Below are 21,899 nucleotides of genomic sequence, written 5' to 3'. Positions count from 1 at the left end.
TCTCGGTGAAGTAACATCTCAACGCCCAATGCCAAGGATGACTAATTTGGCAAGGTGTTGATGCTGATCCTAAGGAGAAGGAGAAAGAAAAAAAAGCAAGAAAAAATGGATTTATCTTTAAACAAAGCCACTATTTCAATAAAATATAATCTATCAATGAAAGGTCATCACCCCAAAAGGTTGGTTCCTCTTTTCTTACACAGTGATGTCCAGCCTGATAAGTACCTCCTACATTCTATTTTTTGTTGCAGACTTCCAGTATCTGCCGTATTCCCTCCATTGTAACACTGATTTAAGAAGTCTGACTGAAACTATTTACCTGCAACAATTTCAAACTGCTTTCTGAAAGCTTTCATTGTATCAATGTGTTTCAAAGCCCGACTTCAATCATCAAACCTTTATGGATTCACAAGCTCCCAGGGCCTTCGCAATACATCATTGCTGTACTTCTCAGCATTCACTGCTCCACTGAAGGTGTCGTTTTGTGCACAGGTTGTTTCCCATGGCAACGAGCAGGTCTTCCTCCATGACAAGAAGGTGCCTGCTTCTCAGGTTCCAGTTATGTCGGCCTGTTGTCTCCATCACCATCCTCATCCAGGCTGCCGTACCATTGGCATGATGCTGTTTACCAAAGGGGGAGGCGTGTGTGTGGAGGAGAAGGTCAGCCAACATCCATCGCTGAGAGTGAGCTCTGAAATCAGACACTCGCAGAAGCCAGTTCCATCTCACATCCTACACTATTTGACATGCACTGTGTGGGCAACAATAATTTCCTGTCGTTCAATTTGCTTTTGTTTTAACAACCAGCCTGGAATGATGCTTCAGTTGATTGATTTGCTCTTTCTTGCACGGTTTTCAAGCCTTGTTCGGTGTGTCAGACCAGCCATTGCTGGAAGAACTCAGCAGGTCAAGCAGTATCTGTGGGAGAAAAGGAACTGTCGACATTTCAGGTCGAAACCCTGCATCAGGACCGAGAGTGGAGAGATGAGCTGGCCAGTACAAAGAGGAGAAGGGGAGGGGTGAGACAGGAGTCTGAGGTGATTGGTGGACTGAGAAGGAGTGGAAGATGATGGGCAGGTTGGGGAGGGGAGGTGGAGTTGGGAGAGAGTGGCAGGTGAGACCATGTTTGGTTTGTGGATCATCCTTGGTTTGCTGCTCGCAGTCAGTGTATCAACATTTCACCTCTGTGTCTCCAGGCCTAGAGGGAGGAGAAGCTCTGTGGATGCCTCTCCCCACTGTTAACCAGTGACCTGCTGGAAATTAGGAAAGGGTGTGTTAAGATCTATCTGTGATAATTTTAGTGATGGAATAGCCAATGACATCAAATCCGTCAGATTCACCTACAAATAAGTCACGGGGAGCATTTAGTCTGCAACTATATGTCATCACGCCAGGAGGTGGGGGAGAATGTTGGAGCTTCTGGGCTGGATCTCCCTGGACCAGAGGAAGGCAGAGGGGGCATCCATCACAGCCAGATAACCTATTGGTCACTGAACTAAGCACTGGCATCACCTGTGGTTCCAGTAAATATTAACAACCTATGCCACTGGTGCAGTTTCCCTTGGCGTCCTCTCTGACTCAGGCAATGGTCCAGAAATTCATGGGAGCATTGAAAATGCTATAATGCAGTTTGAAACCACAGGTTTCCATCATGATCTGAGCCACACTGCAAGTGCTGTCTGTGAGCCAGTGCTTCCGAACTAAAGGGACGTGCCATTAGTGATCATCATGACCAGGTTACTTTCATGCCAATTTCAGGTTGTGGGAGCCACCACATCCTGCAACAACAAGCCGCTCCTTTATCAGGAGAGTGGCCTTTTCATTAACCTTCAGTGCAAAAGAAATGACTCATTCACAGCTTTATTGCAGGATAATCTGATTAGTTTTGCAGACAACCTTGTTCGAGAAACTGTAAGTCTGAATGCACATTTTCAAAGCGCTATGTTTAAATTTGATACTCCTGCTGAAACCTTTTTCTCTGAAGGTCACTTTATGTTCTTGTGATACCATTTTCTTGTGTTCTGTTTTAACATACAGAAGAGGTGGAGAATGAGTTTCATCCTTTAGGGAGCGAACTTATTTTCTTCAAGCTGTGGGCACATGTCTGCAAACACAGATCAACCAAAATGGTTGCTGCCAAAGAACAAAACAGTGACACAAGATCAGCCCCTAATGCACCACAACCCCTGCTGACTTGGAGAAGAATAGCTCCCAGCTATATATTACTACATAAATTATACACGTTACTACATTCTCTGCCACCCAGCTAATTCAACATTATTTAGCAAGATCGTTCAAATATGCAACAGATCTCCCTCTGGTAGAGTATCTGACTTCCACTTGAGGCCGTACAAGGTATCTAGCTGCCTGTGATCAGCTAAAGATCTTGTAAAGATCTTGTTCTGATTCTTCCAGTGTCCGGCTGAGCCACCAGCAGCACTTAGTCCTGTATGCCTTCATCAGCAGTGCCTCTGGTACCAGATGACAGAGAGTGTTTGTGTTTCCACAGTATATCCTGGCATTGAACAAAGTAACATATTCATGTGCTCTCAAGGTCAAAGCCTGTCAAACCATGGAAGGCTCTGGTTTAACTTAATAAATGGGGAAATCAGGAGCTTGTGGTCTGTGTCGATGGTGAAGTGATGCACATAAATGTATTTAAGTAGGACCTCTACACTCCAAACATGACGACGAACCCTTCCTTATCCAGATTAGAGTACCTTTTCTTCTGTTGCTTTCAGTGTTCTGGACATAAACCCGACTGGCTTTCCAGACCCACTTCCCATCTGATGGAACATCACAACATCAACACCTTATAGAACCATAGAACCATAGAACAATACAGCACAATACAGGCCCTTCGGCCCACCATGTTGTGCCGACCAAACCACACCTAAGACTATCTAGCCCCTTCCTCCCACATATCCCTCTATCTTAAATTCCTCCATATGCTTATCTAATAATCTCTTGAACTTGTCCAACGTATCAGCCTCTACCACCACCCCAGGCAGCATATTCCATGCACCAACAACTCTCTGGTGAAAAACCTCCCTCTGATATCTCCCTTGAACTTCCCACCCATTACCTTAAAGCCATGCCCTCTTGTATTAAGCATTGGTGCCCTGGGAAAGAGGCGCTGGCTGTCCACTCTATCTATTCCTCTTAATATTTTGTACACCTCTATCATGTCTCCCCTCATCCTCCTTCTCTCCAATGAGAACAGCCCTAGCTCCTTTAGTCTCTCCTCATAATCCATACTCTCTAATCCAGGCAGCATCCTGGTAAATCTCCTCCGCACCCTTTCCAATGCCTCCACATCCTTCCTATAATGAGGTGACCAGAACTGGACACAGTACTCTAAGTGTGGCCTAACCAGAGTTTTGTAAAGCTGCATCATCACTTCGCGGCTCTTAAACTCGATCCCACAACTTATGAAAGCTAACATCCCATATGTTTTCTTAACTACCCTATCCACCTGTGAGGCAACTTTCAGTGATCTTTGGATATGAACCCCCAGATCCCTCTGCTCCTCCACACTGCCCAGAATCCTGCCATTTGCCTTGTACTCTGCCTTGGAGTTTGTCCTTCCAAAGTGTACCACCTCACACTTCTCCGGATTGAACTCCATCTGCCACTTGTCAGCCCAGCTCTGCATCTTATCAATAGCCCTCTGTAAGCTACGACAGCCCTCCACACTATCCACAACACCACCGATCTTTGTGTCATCTGCAAACTTGCTAACCTACCCTTCCACCCCCTCATCTAAATCATTAATAAATATCACAGAAAGTAGAGGTCCAAGAACCAATCCCTGCGGGACACCACTAGTCACAACCCTCCAATCCGAATGCACTCCCTCCACCACAACCCTCTGCTTTCTACAGGCAAGCCAATTCTGAATCCACACGGCCAAGCATCCCTGGATCCCTTGGCCTCTGACCTTCTGAAGAAGCCTACCATGCGGAACCTTATCAAACGCCTTACTAAAATCCATGTAGACCACATCTACTGCACTACCCTCATCAATCTTCCTGGTCACCTCCTCTAAGAACCCTATCAGGCTTGTGAGGCAAGATCTTCCCTTCACAAAGCCATGCTGGCTGTCCCTAATCAGTCCATGATTCTCTAAATGCTCATAGATCCTATTCTTTAGAATCCTTTCTAACAGCTTAACCACCACAGACGTAAGGCTCACCGGTCTGTAATTCCCTGGACTATCCCTACTACCTTTTTTGAATAAGGGGACAACATTCGACACCCTCTAATCCTCTGGTACCATCCCCGTGGAAAACGAGGACTCAAAGATCCTAGCCAAGGGTTCAGCAATATCCTCCCTCACCTCACGAATATTCCGTCAGGCCCCGGGGACTTATCTGTCCTAATATTTTCTAACAGCTCCAACACATCCTCTCTCTTGATATCTACATACTCTAGAAGATTACCCTTACCAACACTGTCCTCAGCATCATCAAGACCCCTTTCCTTGGTGAATACTGAAGTATTCATTGAGAACCTCACCCACTTCCACAGCTTCCAGGCACATCTTCCCACCTTTGTAAAGTGGTGATGCATCAGAAGATGAGATGAGCTCTCTGTCTGTGGAGTAGTGGATGAGGGCGTCAACAGATTTCAGCATTTCTTTGGAATGCACAAAAACCTGTTCTTGAGCTTCAGTCTACCCTCAGTTCAGTTACATTAGTTAGGAAGGAGCAGCAGTGATGATTTTTACCTTCTCTTGAACTGGGAGTATCCTTTGGCATCCAATACTGAACCTCATTCACCAAGCAAGTACACTTCTCTTCACACAATGTCCTGCCTTTCCCAACCTACTTCCATATTCTGTGGGTGTTCTTTCATTCCGTGGATGTTTTATGCTCCCATAACCAGCTTACCAGCCAAGTATACACCAAGTTACCAGCCAAATATTCACCAGGTTACCAGCCAAGTATACACCAGGTTACCAGCCAAATATTCACCAGGTTACCAGCCAAGTATACACCAGGTTACCAGCCAAATAGTCACCAGGTTACCAGCCAAATATGCACTAGGTTACCAGCCAAGTATACACCAGCTTACCAGCCAAGTATACACCAGGTTACCAGCCAAATATACAGCGACCCGTTAAGTACCCGACAGCAACTCCTCTGTGGTTCTCTGAAAGATAGCAGGTGCAGTCGAAATTCTGAAAGATGGTAGGTCATGTGAACAAGGTGTCAAGGTAGTCAAAATCTTTTTAGACCAATCCTCTAACATTATCTGATATCCAGCAGTGAAACCCTGCCCTCCAAACAAAACTGCAAATAAGTTTTCTTGGAAAGGGATACCGTTCCAGGGATGAGACTCTAATAACTGTCAGCTTGTAATTTCCACAGATCCTGATGGATCCATCATGTTCTAACACTTAATGGGTTCAATTATTTTCTTCTTGTCAATTTATGTCCCCAGTTTTGATTACATTGCATAAGACACTGACCTTAGCTTGAAGAACTGTGGTGGAGTTTCAACCAATTTTCTATCCACAGTAATAGATTACCCCTAATACCATGACTTTAATTTACACTCTAACCTTTCATGTGGGGCTTTGTCAAATGTTTCCTAGAAATCCAAGTACACCACGTGCACTATCTACATCTTCAACAAACTTAGAAACTTTGTCAAACTTGATTTCCCTTCTAGAAATCCAAACTGAATTTGTCTAATCCCATTATTATTTCCCAGTTTTTCTTTAGCTATCTCAAGCTTCGTAATAAACTTTAGCATTTCCCTTCTACTGATGTTGGGCTACCCAGTCTGTAGTTTCCTGTGTTCCCCCACCTTTTTTAGATAGTGGGATTATGTTTGGCACCCTCCAATCTTCAGGATTTATTCCATAACGTATAGGAATGACTGTCTGACTTCACTAATTTTTTTCTTTTAACAAACTTGTAGAAGCTTTTACTGTCCACTTCTGTGTTCCTCACAAGTTTATTCTCATCTACTATTTTTGCACTTTATAACAATCTATTTGTTCATTTTCACCAACCTCTTCTTCGGACAGTAAACCCTATTAAACGTGCCCATTGAATGAAAGGTGAAAATCAGTTCCCTCACACAAGAAAGAAATGAAACCCATGACCATTGTTAGTGAAACACTGCAAGGGGCCATGGCAAGATAAAAAGCCGCCAGTCTTGAATCTTCAGGATTCAATGTACATGGCCAAATATTTGGACTATTTCCCAGGCACAATGTTTGCTTAAAGTTCTGTTGACAACATTTAATTAAAATGAATCCTGTGGTTATCTAAAGCTGCTGCAAGAACACAGAAAAGAAGGTGAAATATTGTGAAATTTGGGCCTCATGCACGGTTCATGTTGACACATCAAATGGAGAGTTTGGAAAACTGCAGAGAATCTCAGCTGAACTTTAGACTCAGAATTAGGTTGTGTGTTTAATTGCTGACCTTGGGTCAAAAATCGACAGTAACTTCAGTCATCAGAATTTGATCAACAGTCTGAGCTGAAGTACCACTGTTTGTGGTACGAGAGCTGAGGTAAATATTTGAAAGCCTGTTATTTTTGTCTTTTGGTAATTTAGAGTCACTGTTTAATTAGACCACACTCAGAACTCTGTAAATAACCATTTGATAAAACAAAGTCCAGCACTATCCTTGACATCAAGATCAAGGAGGGCCCCAAATCCACTCTTTGGACAAGTAGCCAAGAGGTTTGATGGCAGAATTCTGTTCAAAACTAGTCCATGAGAAGCCTAGAGGTTATCACCCATGGTTTGTTTTGAAGACTGGACTTAATTCCACACCAAAATTACCCTCGAAGAGCATACAACTCGATAAGTTTGAATTCCAACGTTGAAGCCTTCTCAATCATCAGTCCCTCAAATGTAACCCAGATCAGATATAATTCAGATCAGATTAATCCATAATCACATGTAATCCAGACCAGACATAATCCAGGCCAGCCGTAATCCAGAGCAGGTATAATCCATATCAGCCATTATATTTTTCTGCCTCCACTGACTGCCTGGAGAGTTCATTCCACATATTCTCATCCTCTATGCAAAATAGTTTTATTTGACCCAAGAACATCACCTTCTACTATTCAAGTTTGCTATCTTAAAACTTATTAAACTCCATCATATTATCAAGGTTCAGTTTCTAAATTCAATAGATGACCTCGATTAATTGAGTAATCTCTCCCTGAAGCCTTTATTTTTCTGAGTAAATAGTCTCACGTTTTTCAACCTCCTTAAACTAAGTCCTCAGTTGCCCCTTTCTGCATTTCCTGCAGTAACTGGGTTTCCTCCTGTGGGATTCTGCCAAGGATTATACCAGGTGTTCCAGATGTGCCTGCATCAGAGCCTCCTGTGGACTTGAGGTGACTTGATAGAGGTGGACAAGATGATAAGAGGCACAGATCGAGTGGACAGTCAGAGCCTTTTTCCCAGAGTGACAATGGCTAACACGACGGTACATAATTTTAAGGTGATTGGAGGAAGGTGTAAGGGGGATGTCAGGGATAAGTTTTTTACACAGAGAGTGGTGGGTGTGTGGAACGCACTGCTGGCAGAGGTTGTGGGGGCAGATACATTAAGGACATTTAAGAGACTCTTAGACACATGAGTGATAGAAAAATAAGGGGCTATGTGGGAGAGAAGGGTTAGATAGATCTTAGAGCAGGTTAAAATGTCGGCACAACATCATGGGCTGAAGGGCCTGTACTGTGCTGTAGTGTTCTATGTTCTATGTTCTTATTGTCCAGGGTTTATCTCAGGGCTGCTCCAACTTCGCCACTTCAAATTTGTTGCAGGAGTCAGTGAGAGTTCCACCTCACTATTGGTGAATGACAGGAGAACCTCCATGGAGATTCCCATCTATTGTCAGAGCCAAGGAATGCTGCTCAATTCCACGTGCTGTACGTCTTAACATTGAATGACCTTCCCCTGCCAATGCTGAATTCTGCCATATTAGTTCCAGTGAACCATCTACCAGTATTTATTCTGCTGCTTATAGCCACTGGATTTATATTCACATTTCCCCCCTTCCCCAGTGTTTCATCTGTTAAATATAATTTGACTCCTGTCTTCTCAACTAATCCAGGAGCCTATGTGATATGAGGTGCTGATGTAAATATTTGCAAGACCATTACTTTGGTTGCAAGTGATCTGGAACCACTGTTTAATTAAACCTGATTCAGAACTCTGCAAATAATAATTTGTTAAAATGCAAAAATAACATTCACTCAATCCCTTAGCCTCCCTCCACCATTTCCCATCGCCCATTAATATTCGGATTTAGGTTGTTCTATTCCTGCGTCTGGCCCACAGCTGTCTTTAACAATTTGGCTGCCTATCTTTCATTACCTCCTTCCTTGCTGAATCTGTTTGACTCAGTTTTGCCAGTTTCCAATCTACCTGCAACTGGCAGAGCTGCTGCCTGGCAGCTCCAGTGACCCGGGTTCAATCCTGACCTCTGGCCCTGTCTGAGTGGCATTCGCACGTTCTCCCTCTGACTGCATGGGTTTCCCCGGGTGCTGCAGTCTCCTCTCACATCCAGAGAAGTGCAGATTGGTAGGTTAATTGGCCGCTGTAAATTACCCCTGGTGTGTGGGTGGTAGAATTGTAAGGAATGTGGGGTGAATACGTTACAGGGAAAATTAGTGGGGGGATAGGATTTCTCTGTGAGTGGCATAGACTCAATGGGCCAAATGGCCTCCTATATTGTTTAGAATATGGACTATGGGATCTCAAGAGGTTCCTACAATCCATGGCTTAACTCAGTGCACGTGATGGCTGAGTGCACTGCACTGAGGGACTCAGCTTCTTTCCACATGAAGCCATTCCATCATGACATTGGGACTGTGAGTGAAGTTCCCCACAGCTGAAGAGAACTCTACCTATGTAGTATAATGCAGCCCATTGCATTGCTTATCTCATTAACCAACATGAACTTTCACTGCAGCCCAGCACTAACACAATGCCTGCAATATGCACCATCTACCAAATGGATGACAGCAGCTCATCAAAGTTCCCTCCTCATTCCATTTAGCCCTTTGAAGGACCAGTGTGATGAACAGTGTGTTTGGTGCTGGCTGAACTCTCTATTTATGATAATGAGATGGGAGCATGAATTGTAGGTGCACTCTTGGACAGGACAGGCTAAATGGCTGTGCACTCATCAGTCCACAGCTAAAGGTTGTCTAAGTCCTGCTATATACAGGCAAGAACTGGTTCCTTTGCTGCACAGTTGCAAATGGAATTGAACTTTGCAATTCTGGCGTGTATGTCTAGTGCAATGCAATGTTTTGCTCTTTGTCCATTTAATTAAACTTTGACATTTTGTTTAAAGAGCTACATGTAACTTGCAGTGAACAAGATAATCCCTTTTCATATATACACTTTTTTGGATGTGAGGAGCCAGCATCTTGAACTGCTGCAGTCGTTCTGGTGAGTGTTCTCTCCCACTGTTGTGGGGCGGGGTACTCCGTGGTTTCACAATGAAGGAATGGCAGTATATTTTCAAGTCAGGTCGATGTGTGATTTACGGTGTTCCTGTGCTTCTGGTACACATGTCCTTAGAGGTAGAGATTTAGGAGATGCTGTGGGAGTAAGCTTGGCAAGAAACCTCCTTTCTGTTTGTAGGTGGAGCACTCTGCAGCCATTGTATGCCGGTGGTGGAGGGAATGAATATTCAGAGTGGTGGAGGGGGTACCAGTCAAGCTGCTTGCTTTATCCTGGGTAGTGTTCAGACTCTCAAGCATTAAAGCTGTACTCATTGAGGCAAATAGATTCAGACCTTGCTTAGTGCTCAGGATGCATTCCAAGGAACCAGAGCGTGAATGGAATCAGTGCTTAAAGGGATCTCCTCTCTTTGTTTGGCTGCAGAGCTGTCCCAAGCCCAGTGAATTCTCTACTGGAGTAAGCTCACTGGGCTGGGGAGAGCAGTGCAGCCAGACAAAGAGAGGGAGAGGCGGCATCTTCCATCACATCCAACAGGAGGTGATGGGAGAGACTGTAGGACCCAACGGACTGTCCACACATGAAGCAGGTGGTGCCAGTCCCCAGCAATGGCCCACACTCACCGTACCAGCCTGGGTGTAGCCCTGAGCCCCACGTCTCAGGTACACCACTCACCCTGGCCCTCCCAATGCCATTTGGCACAGGGAGCCTCTCCACAGCGAGCTGAGAGGTGATTTATTGCTGGGTGTAACACCAGCAGAGTCAGGATCTATCCCAGATTTCCCGGCACCAAGGTTCCTGGAACAGCTTCAGGGAGGGCAGATGTTCATCCCTTTGATCCATGTTTGGTCCAGGACAGTGATGATGTCTGGAGCTGAGTGGTCCTGGGAAAAACCAAACTGGGCAGGTCATTGGAGAGTAAATGCCCCTTGATAGCACTGTTAGTGACACCTTCCTTCAGTTTACTGATGACTGACAATAGTTTGATTGGGGGTAATTAGCTGCTTTTTGTGAACAGGATACCAGTGTTGTAGCAGTTCTGGAGTCGCTGGGATGTCTTGTCCCATGGACTTTGCTGTGTGCAGTGCTCTCAGCTGTTTCTTGATAGCACATGTTACCATCGAGGACATCTTCAAGAGGCGGTGCCTCAAGAAGGCGGCATTCATCACTAAGGACCCTCACCACCCGGGACATGCCCTCTTCTTGTTACTACCATCAGGGAGGAGGTACAGGAGCCTGAAGACCCACACTCAACGATTCAGGAACAGCTTCTTCCCCTCCGCCATCAGATTTCTGAACGGTCCATGAACCCATGAACACTACCTCGTTATTCCTTTTTCATTGCACTATTTATTTATTTTTGTAATTTATAGTAATTTTATGTCTTTGCACTGTATTACTGCCGCAAAACAACAAATTTCATGTCATCTAAGTCAGTGATAATAAATCTGATTCTGATTCTGAGTGAATCAAATAGGCTGGAGGTTGGCATCAGTGAAGATGGAATTTCAGGAGGGAGCTGGGGTGAGTTATCTACTTGGCATTTCTGGCTGAGTGTGCTTGTTAATGTTTCAGCATTGCCTTTAACAGTCATAGACTGAGCCCCACCATTGCTGAGGATGGGCATGTTCTTGGAGCCGCTTCTATTTGTTGGTTGTTTCATTGTTAAATTGAATCATAGAATTGTACAGCATAGAAGCAGGCCCTTCCACCCATCGTGTCCATGCCAATGTTTTTGGCCCTCTGCACTAATCCCATTTGCTCACATTAAGTCCGTACCTTTCTATGCCTTGCCTTTTTAAGTACTTGTCTGAATGTCTCTTCAGTGATTGTATCTGATTCCGCCACCTCCTCTAGCAGTGAGTTCCAGATATCAACCTCTCCCTGTGTAAAAATACTTCCCTCTCAGATTCCCTTTAAAACCTCTTCTTCTCATCTTAAATCTATGTCTTTGATACCCCTGCATGGGAAACTGCTCCTGACTATCTACCCGATCTATGCCTCTTATAACTTTATATACCCCTGTCAGGTTGCCCCTCAGCCTCCTTCGCTCCAGGGAAAACAGGCCCAGCCTATCCAATCTCTCTCCATACTGAAGTCCTCCAATCCAGGCAACACCCTGGTGAATCTCCTCTGCACTCTCTCTGGCACAATTACACCCTTCGTGTGGTGTGACAGCCAGAACTGCGCACAATGCTCCAAGTGTGGTCCAACCAGTATTTTGTAAAGTTGCAACACAATGTCGCAACTTTTATATTCTGTGTCCTGACCTAGAAAGGCAAGCGTGCCATATGCTTTCTTCACCATCCTATCAACTGTGTTGCCACTTTCAGGGATCTATGGACTTGAAACCCAAGGTCCCTCTGTTCATCAACATTCCTTAGTGCCCCACAATCTACTGTATGTTTCCTACCCCTATTTGACTTCCATCTACCAACACTCCACCCGACTTTCCATGTGATCTACATCCTGCTGTAACCTTAGACAACCTTGCTTGCCATCCACACCACCACCAAATGGTATTGGGTTTGGTTTATTATTGTCACTTGTACCAAGGTACAGTGAAAAACTTTTCTTGCATGCCATTCGTTCAGCTCAATTCATTACACAGTGCGTTGAGGTAGTACAAGGTAAAAACAGAATACAGAGTAAAGCGTCACAGCTACAGGGAAGTGCATTGCAGGTAGACAATAAGGTGCAAGGTCACAACAAGGTAGATTGTGAGGTCAAGAATCCATCTCATCGTATAAGGAAACTGTTCGATAGTCTTATCACAGTGGGATAGAAGCTGTCCTTGAGCCTGGTGGTACGTGCCCTCAGGCTCCTGTATCTTCTGCCTGATGGGAGAGGGGAGAAGAGAGAATGACCTGGGTGGGTGGGGTCTTTGATTATGCTGGCTGCTTCAATTTTTGTGTCATTCACAAAGTTACTAATTATTCCTCCTATGGAATATATGTTAATAAGGCAATAAGAGTCCCAGCACCAACCTCTGCAGTATATCACTGGTCACAGCTTCCAATCATAAAAGCTGACAACTCATTTTCAGGTGCTGCTCCCACATGTCCCTCTGCACTCCTCATTGAACCAGGGTTAACGCCTTGAGCAGTGTAATGGCAGAGTGAGGGTTACAGGCCATGAGGTTACAGAATGTGGTGATGTGCACTTCTCCTACGGCTGATGGTCCACAGAACCTCATGGATGCCCGGTTTTGAGCTGTCCAGAGTCTATCCCATGTCATATGATTGCAGTACCACACAGCAGGGGAAGAACCTGTTCCTGAAACATTGAGTATGGGTCTTCAGGCTCCTGTACCTCCTCCCTGATGGTAGTAATGTGAAGAGGACATGTCCCAGATAGTGAGGGTCCTGAATGATGGATGCAGCCATCTTGAGGCACCGCCTCTTGAAGATGTCCTCGATGGTGAAGAGGGTTGTGCCCATGATGGAGCTGGCTGAGTCTGCAACCCTCTGCAGCCTCTTGCGATCCTGTGCATTGGTGCCTCCACACCAGGCGTGATGCAATCATGAGGAAGGCACATCAGCGGCTCTACTTCATTAGGAGTTTGAGGAGATCTGGTACGTTACCAAATACCCTTACAAATTTCTACAGATGTACAGTGGAGAGCATCCTGACTGGTTGCATCACCACCTGGTATGGAGGCTCCAATGCCTAGAATCGAAAGAGGCTGCAGAGGGTTGTAGACAGCCAGCTCCATCACTGGCACAACCCTCCCCACCATACATGACATCAAGAGGTGGTGCCTCAAGAAGGCGGCATCCATCACTAAGGTCCCTCACCATCCAGGACATGCCCTCTTTAATGCTTCAATAAGACCTTCCTTGGACCTCTGAACTCCAGTGCACTGCACTCTCTGAGATGTCTAAGTGAAGGTGTCCTACCTACAGAAATAACGTTTCTACAGATACTTAGCAGCTGATCAGTGAGCAAGACTGTGAACATTAGTACATCATGCCCCTTCCCCCTTCTGTTTAGACTCACAGACCCATTGCAAGTGAGCGGACAGATGCTGCCTTCCTACTGGGCTGATTACAATGCCTGCTAACGGCACTTGCTACCTCTCTCCCACAGGCGCAGCTGCTATAGTGTACGCTGACTTGGTTCCCTCGCTGATAATGAAACTGCGCACAGAACTCGACGAGATCCAGGAGCTGATATTGAAGACTCTGCACTTCTGTCTGCTCGTGGACACCAAGCAGGCCCTGGATGCCGAAGGCGTTACCGTGCTGAAGTCCAAGCTCACTCACTTTTCCGAGGCCATCAAGAGTCTGGCTGCACAAGCACTGATGGACATCAGGTGAGCTTCAAGCTGGGTACCAGCCGAGAGTTTACTCAACACGCAGTAGCTGTAGTTTTAACCTGGCTGGGAGTCAGTAGGATTGGATTGGCTGCCCATCTTTCACTCTGCCTGGCATTACCCTCTACAGAAATCAGTAGAAAGTAAAATTGCTCAGGTAGGGTTTGGGTGAGGGTGAGGAATACAGCATATTCTTCCAGACAAGCAAACTAGGTTAGGATCATTCAAGTAGAATCTCAAAGTACAGAAGGAAACCATTCAGCCCATAGTGCCTGTGCCTTCTCTCTGAAGTAATTTGTAACTGATTTATTATTGTCACATGTACCGAGATACAGTGAAAAGCTTTTGTTTGCGTGCCATCCAGACAGATCATGCCCTACATAAGTACATCGAGGTAGTACAAAAGGGAAAACAATAACAGAATGCAGAATATAGTGTTACAGTTACAGAGAAAGTGCAGTGCAGGCAGACAATAAGGTGCAAGGGCCTTGAAGAGGTAGATTGAGAGGTCAAGAGTGCACCTTTATCATACAAGAAGTCCGTTCAAGCATCTTGTAACAGCAGGGTAGAAGCTGTTGAGCCTGGTGGTACGTATTATCAAGTTTTTTGCATCTTCTGCCCAATGGAAGGGGGAAGAAGAGAGAATATCCGCAGTGGGTGGGGTCTTTGATTATGCCGGCCGCTTTCCTGAGGCAGTGGGAAGTATAGACGGAGTCCATGGAGGGGAGGCTGGTAGCTACCCCCTTGGTCACACTCTGTAGCCTTTTCCATGACCTTAGATGGGATCAAGATCTCTATCACCCTGCTGTCTGGCTCCACTCCTGTGACCTCTTCATTGATGCCAACAATGTTTGGACTCTAATCCCTGCTGTTTCCTTTCTTGTTCCCTCATTCCTTCTCTCCTCACAATTCTCTCTGGAAACTTCAGAAGTGTTTCCAATTAAAGACTCCCATTAACTCTCCTTCTGTGATAATGATGTCCTGCTCACAAATTATTTTCATCAAGCTACTGCTGGTCTAAGTGGTGTTAACCCTGTTGGGCTCCGATAGATTTACAGCGAGGTCCCTGTGGTGAAGGAGCAGGTGAGGACACAATGCCTCCAGTGTTATGGTTCTTGCTTTATAAATGTTTTCCAAAGAGATTAGTAACTCATGGAGATCCTTTGAGGAGGTTCCACTGGACAGTGAAGAAGGGAAGGTACCCAACACCAGAATCCAGCTGTGCACTGAAATATTGTTCAGCGCTACATCTGCAGTGTAACCCTAACCCACACCCCGAAAGTCTGGTAAAATCTTGCATTAGTGTGACTTGGATATCCAGTTTACTCATAATTCAATCAATAATACTGTTTAATTGGAAAGCAAATGAGGTTTCATTGAAGTACTGAATTAATAAACAAAGGTCAAATTGATCCTCACAGCACAGCTGTTAAATCCCAACCAGCAGGTAGTCCACGGTGAGTGTCCAACTGGGATTATCATGAAGCAATTCACAGGGTGGTGAGTAATCCTGATATATTCATCCAATCAACTTCAGAATTTACATATGTAATTGCTGTACCTTCTGAATCTCCATGGCCTCCCTGGTGCAGTGTTTCAGATAATAGTTGCAGACGGGCAAAGGCACAGGAATGGAGAAACCTTGCAGAGCCACTGCCTCACAGTGCCAGAGACTCAGGCTCAATCCTTTCCTCCAGTGCTGTCCTCTGGAGCATTCGCACTGTGACTGCATGGGTTTCCCCCGGGCACTCTAGTTTCCTCCCACATCCCAAAGACAAGTGGGTTGGTAGGTTAAGTTATCTCTGGTGTGTAGGTGAGTGGTGGAATCTTGGTGGGGGATTGACGGGAATCTGGGGAGAATAAAAAATGCCTCTGCAAAATGTATGGTAAAGGCATTGTAGGTCTAGTTAATATTGTTCTGTATTAATTCCTAGTCAAGGGCTGCAAGCTGAAATCACAAGCCTTCTAGAGCAATGCTTTGATGGCGTGGGGTCCCCTAACACAGTTCTCGTGACAGCTTCTGATGTTCAGTAGTAGGAGACAGGCTACCTCCCAGTTTCCCTTGACTTGTCACAGCATGAGTCAGCACTTTCGCAACAGGAAGAGAATCAACCAGGGACTAAATATACATGACAAGAGATAATGGTGTTAAGCACAGAACTCGTCAGATATATGTTGATGGATTTTATATCCTAAAGTGATGTGTTCTTAATGCATTTGAAAGTGGTCTTCAAGGCATTAAAATGATGCAGACGTTAATTTTATCTGAATGTATGTGACCAGAGAAAATGGATCCCTACATCTTAATGTGTTTTATATTAAATTAAGTGTGACTGGATTTTTTTTTAAATCTTGATGCATATTACATTAGAACAATTGTGCAGAAATCTGCTTTAAAATTCTGTTAGTTCCGTTTGAAGTGCAAGTTCTTCATTAGTGGGGAGAGCAAAGCTTTACAGAATGCAGTAGGGAAGGAGGCCATTTGGCCCATCAGTATCATACTGTATTCCTCCGCCCTCGTCCTATAGCCCTGCAAAATCCTTTTTTCACAGCTACATCCAGCTCCCTTTGGAACACTACAATTGAATCTGCCACCACTCCTGCCCCAGCAGAGGATTCCAGACCCTAATCCCGTGCTGTGTGAAAACACTTCTCCTCCTGTCCCTTTCGCCAATCACATCCTCCAGTTCTTGGCCCCTGAAATTTCTCTCTATCTACTCTGCCTGTACTTTCATGACTTTAAATCCCTCTGTTAGATCTCCTCACAGCTCCTCTACTCAAAGGAGAATAACTCCATCTTCCACAGATAGGTAAAAAGGAAAATAAATGAGCTGATTAATGTGGGTCCCTTAAAGGCTGAAACAGGAGAAATTATTTTGGGAAATACAGAAATGGCAGAAATATTAAACAACTTCTTTCGAACATCATTTCTACCCTTGCCGATGCAACCTTACCATAGTAGATGATGGAATTGTCACAGGCAACGGGAACAGTTCTGAGCCTCCGCGGTGGCTGGCTTATGTGTCGTACAGCTCCACCAATGGCAACAGAGCTTCTCCAAGCAGTAGAATGGTAACTGAGCACTCTGTGTTTGCAATATCACATTGCTTGGGGTAGTAGGACCTTGGCTGTAAACATGTTCCCCATGGATTGCACTCTGGAATCAATAGTCGTGTTGTCAGCAAAAGCATTCGTGGTCTGCTTAAAAATCAAGGAGCCATCATGAATGTTGCTAGGATACCTTCACAATGCCGTGCGCCGTCACATGTTAGTTGTAGGTCAAGAGAAGTGGAATCTGAACGCAATACATGTATGAATTGACCTCTTCTTGCCATCGTCTCACAGCTCCCATCGGGCAGGAGGTACAGAAGCCCCACACCACCAGGTTCAGGAACAGCTACTTCCCTTCAACCATTGAGTTCTTGAACCAACCAGCACAACCATAATCACTACAGTTTAGCAACACTATGACCACTCCGATCACGTTGCACTAAAATGGACTTAGTTTTTTTTTGTTCTAATTGTGTTCTTTCCTGTAAAAGTTGTGTATAATTTATGTTTGTCTTGTGAATGCTGTTTATCTGATGCTCTGTGCCTGTGATGCTGCTGCAGGTAAGTTTTTCATTTCACCCGTGCACACACGGACTTGTGCATGTGACAATAAACTCGACTTTGACATTTTTTGATTTTTGGCCCCTGCACGGTGTGTGTATCTGGCACTCGGGGAGCCTGGAATGCTGGCAAGCCCACGAGTTGCCCTGCCCACTGCCCCTGGCAACAGGGAATTCAGTGTACTTGAGTGCACTACAGTAAGCAGCAAACTGGTTTGTCGCAGATACTGCCAATCCCCCGACTGAGAGGATACGATGCATAAAAGTTAATGGCCGCTGTGACTTTGGCAGTCACTGGTGGTTATCCTGCTCTGAAGGTGGTGCTGTGGTTGGAGAGAAAGCATGCTTAAGTGGGGGCACTCGTCTAAAGAGTAGACAGCACACACACACACACTCCCGCACATCCAGACAGGAGAGCTGCTCCCTGCTGGCATCCTGCAGGAGATCCCTTTTCCCCCTCCCTCATCCTCCTCTCCGTCCTGTCCTCTCCCCTCCTCCTCATGTCCCCCTCTCCTCTTCCCCCTCCTCCATCTCTGCCTTTTTATCCTCTTCTTCCAATCCTCGTGCGCCTCCCTCCTCATCCTGCTCCGCCCCGCTTGCCTTTCCTCATTCCTTCCTACGTCCCTCTTCTCCCTCTATTCCTCCTCCACCACCTCTCCTCCTCCCCTCCACTTCCTCATCCTCCCCTTCTCATCCCCCTCCTTCACCTCCTCCTCTCCTCCCCACCTCCTCCTCCCCTTCTCTTTATCAGCCTCCTCCCCCTTCCTACCCATCCCTCTTTCCTCATCCTTAATCCCCCTGCCACTCCTACTCATTCCCTCTCCTCCACCCATTCCTTCACCTCCACTCCCCGTCTTCCTTCCCCCTCCTCCTCCCCATCTATCTCCTCATCCCCTCATCCGCTCATCCCCTCATCCCCCCCATCCCCCTCCTGCACCTTCCAGCTGCTCCGCGTACCTTCAGTTTATTATCCGCTCATGTTCTCTCCATGGTGAGTGCCTGCTAACGTGCCCCAACTTTGTTCACCATCTTCATTGCGACAATCATCCACATCATCAAGGACGATCTACCCCCAGGAATCGAAATTGTCTATGGAACAGATGGTAGATTTTTCAATCTTGCCCGTCTCAAGTCCAAAAGCAAGACATCCACGAGTTCTCTCATCGAGTTCCAATACGCAGATGACAACTGTGTTGCAGCTCTTTCAGAAGACCAACTACAACAGATTCTGACTGCCTTCAAGTGTGCGCACACGAAACTTGGATTTATCATCAATTCCAAGAAGACTCAGATCATCTACCAACCGTCACCAACTGAGACAAATCAGATAGAAGCATCAATCCAACTTGGCGAAACAACCCTGGAAAATGTGGACCACTTTCCATATCTTGGAAGTCACCTCTCCTCCAATGTTGACCTTAATGACAAGATCCAACATCGTCTTAAATGCGCTGGAACAGCTTTTGGACGTCTCCAAACAAGAGTCTTTCATGATCGTGACATCTGAACAGACGCTAAAATGTTAGTGTACAAAGCAGTGGTGATCCCAACACTCCTGTATGCATCAGAAACCTGGACAACATACCAACGACATCTGAAGGCACTTGAAAAGTTCCATCAATGCTGTCTTCGAAACATCTTAAGTATCAGCTGGGAAAATAGAAGAACCAATGTCAGCGTGCTAAATAAAGCAAAAACAACAAGCATTGAAGCCTACGTTATCAAGAACCAACTAAGATGGAGCAGTCATGTTGTTCAGATGAAAGACGAACGTCTGCCGAAACAAATCTTCTACTCCCAGCTTAAAGTAGGCAAACGTAAAAGAGGCGGCAGCAGAAGAGATTCAAAGACGTCTTTAAAAGCCAAAATGAAGACATCAACAATTGGGAAACCAATGCCAAGGGCAGGAAACTCTGGCAAACCATCCTGGTGAAGGTGCTCCCACACTGCTGTTGGGGAGGGAGTTCCAGGATTTAGACCCAGCGACAATGAAGGAACAGTGATCTATTTCTGAGGCAGGATGGTGTGTGAACTGGAGGGGAACCTGTGAGTCCCCACACCTGCTGCCTTGTTCTCATTGGTGGTGAAGGCCACGGATTTGGGAAGTGCTGTCAGAGTTGCCTGCCGTGTGTTTTGTAGCTGGTCTACACTGCAGCCACTGAGCACTGGTGCTGGGGGTAGGGGGGGAAGGGTGGGGAGTGAATGGTTCAGGTGGTGAATGGGGTGCCAATCAAGCCGGCTGCTTTGTCCTCGATGCTGATGACCATCTTGAAATGGCTTGTGGCTTGTCGACAGTGGAAAGACTTTGGGATGTCAGGGGGTGAGTCAGTCATTGCAGGATAACCAGCCTCCAGCCTGCTCTTGTCCCCACAGACCCCAGGATGTCAATGGTGCGGGACTCGGTGTTGGTTGGACTCTCACTTGTTGGAGATGCTGTTACCTGGCACCTTTGAGGTGTGAAGGTTTCTTTCCAACATCAGCCTGAATGTTGTCCAGGCCTCGCTGGACATCGTGGCTGATCTACATTGGCCTCATCACCAGTTCCCCATGGACCTAACTTCACTAATCTTTCAACTATTTATCTTGTTCCTCTTTGAACAACCCCAATGATCCAGCCTCCCTGTTCCCCTGAGGCAGAGAATTCCAGAGATTCACCACCCTGTGTGACAAGAAGTTCAGCTGAACATCGTGCAGTCATCAGTGAGCATCCCCACTTGTCATCTAATGACAGAAAGAAGGTCATTGGTGAAGGAGCTGACGATGATTGGGCCCAGGACGTTACCCTGTCCTCCTTGTGGCTAAACATGTCTTCAGCTGTGTGAGAGTGAGGGGAGGCGTTCGCCCAGTGTGGACCTGCAGTGTTGCAGTGCTCACTCAGCACCCTGAGTAATGTGATGTTGGGCCTGATCCATGCCATAAGTGGCCTTGCACATCTGACTGCCATAGTGGAAGCAATTCAATGCCCACGGCATGGGCAATCGGTGCCACCACTATTGTCCACTGAATAGACGCGTCAGTAGGGAACACTGGCGTGAGGGTTCACACGCAGCTGCAGCATGGAACATGGAAGGCTGCTTGCCTTCAATGTCCGTGGGCCTGGAGGGTGACGTTGAGGAGCTCTGACTGTTGAAAGGGCCGATGGTCTCAGCCGGGGCTGGCTTTCTGGCTCTGGCAGAGTCTCAGGGTGGGAGGTGTCACCCTGAGTGAGACTGTGGAGCCAGTGCCATGCTCCAGGGAGGGTTACCAGGAAACCTGTTGGAGAATAGATTGGCGGCTAGCCGAGAGGCCCGATCGACACCGGTATTCCGTGGCTACAGCAGAATGAGGTCCTGCCCCAGCACCTACACTTGGTGCTGCAGTCATTGGTATTGGTATTGGTTATTATTGTCACTTGTACCAAGGTACAGTGAAAAACTTGTCTTGCATACTGATCGTACAGATCAATTCATTACACAGTGCAGTTACATTGAGTTAGTACAGAGTGCATTGATGTAGTACAGGTAAAAACAATAACAGTACAGAGTAAAGTGTCACAGCTACAGAGAAAGTGCAGTGCAATAAGGAGCAAGGTCACAACAAGGTATATCATGAGGTCAGGGTCCATCTCATCGTATAAGGGAACCGTTCAATAGTCTTATCACAGTGGGGTAGAAGCTGTCCTTGAGCCTGGCGGTACGTGCCCTCAGGCTCCTGTATCTTCTACCCGATGGGAGAGGAGAGAAGAGAGAATGACTCAGGTGGGTGTGGTCTTTGATTATGCTGGCTGCTACACCGAGACAACGAGAAGAAAAGACAGAGTCCAAGGAAGGGAGGCTGGTGTCCGTGATGCGCTGGGCTGTGTCCACCTCAGTTCTGCTGATGGAGGCCACCACCATTCTATATTGGAAAGGGCAAGAGTTCACGTGCTAAAAATTAGCTCTTGATCTCTCAATCTACCTCAGCGTGGCCTCCCTATTCCCCTGAGGCAGAGAATTCCAGGGATTCACCTCCCTCTGTGACAAGAAGTTCCTACTCACCTTGGTTTTAAATGACTGCCCCCTTATCAAGTCCCCTCGTTCTCCCACTGGTGGAAACATCAAAACGTCTACACTGTCATCCCCCTCAGGGTCTTGAATGTTTCAGTAAGATCACTTCTCATTCTTCTAAACTCCAAAGAACACAGATCTAATTCCTTTAGCCTCCCCTGAGACATTGTGTTGTGTGCTGGCTGGTAGACTGTTGGTGATGTAATGAATTGAATGGATTGGGTAAGTGGTGTAGTGGGGTAAGATGCAAGTATTTGCATCCACCCACCTTAAACTTCCCAGGATCATTCATTAAACCTTTTCCAGCACTATATCCTTGTTCCCAAGGAACACTTCTGGCACTGACAACCACACTACTTCCTGCCACCTCCTGGTAGGTATTGACTGTCTCTTCTATTTCACCTCCTTCACCAAGACATCCAGCACAAAATTAGAGAGACACAAGAGATGGCAGATACTGGAAATCTGGAGGAACACACAAAGGTGCCAGAGGAACT

The 21,899-nt window shown here is 46.1% G+C and overlaps 1 protein-coding gene across 1 annotated transcript in view; it reads left to right on the top strand.

Moving 5' to 3' along the window:
• Positions 1–21,899, top strand: part of rsph14 (radial spoke head 14 homolog) — a 479,803-nt gene that overhangs the window by 444,422 nt on the left and 13,482 nt on the right. Inside the window, exon 4 of the mRNA XM_052032163.1 lies at positions 13,541–13,766. Coding sequence (XP_051888123.1) covers positions 13,541–13,766 — 226 coding nt within the window. The remainder of the gene's footprint in view (positions 1–13,540; positions 13,767–21,899) is intronic.

This window comes from Pristis pectinata, chromosome 17 (genome assembly GCF_009764475.1).
Source record: "Pristis pectinata isolate sPriPec2 chromosome 17, sPriPec2.1.pri, whole genome shotgun sequence".
NCBI lineage: Eukaryota > Metazoa > Chordata > Chondrichthyes > Rhinopristiformes > Pristidae > Pristis > Pristis pectinata.
The sequence above is the reverse complement of the archived record's forward strand: the minus strand, read 5'-3'. Positions and strand labels throughout refer to the sequence as shown.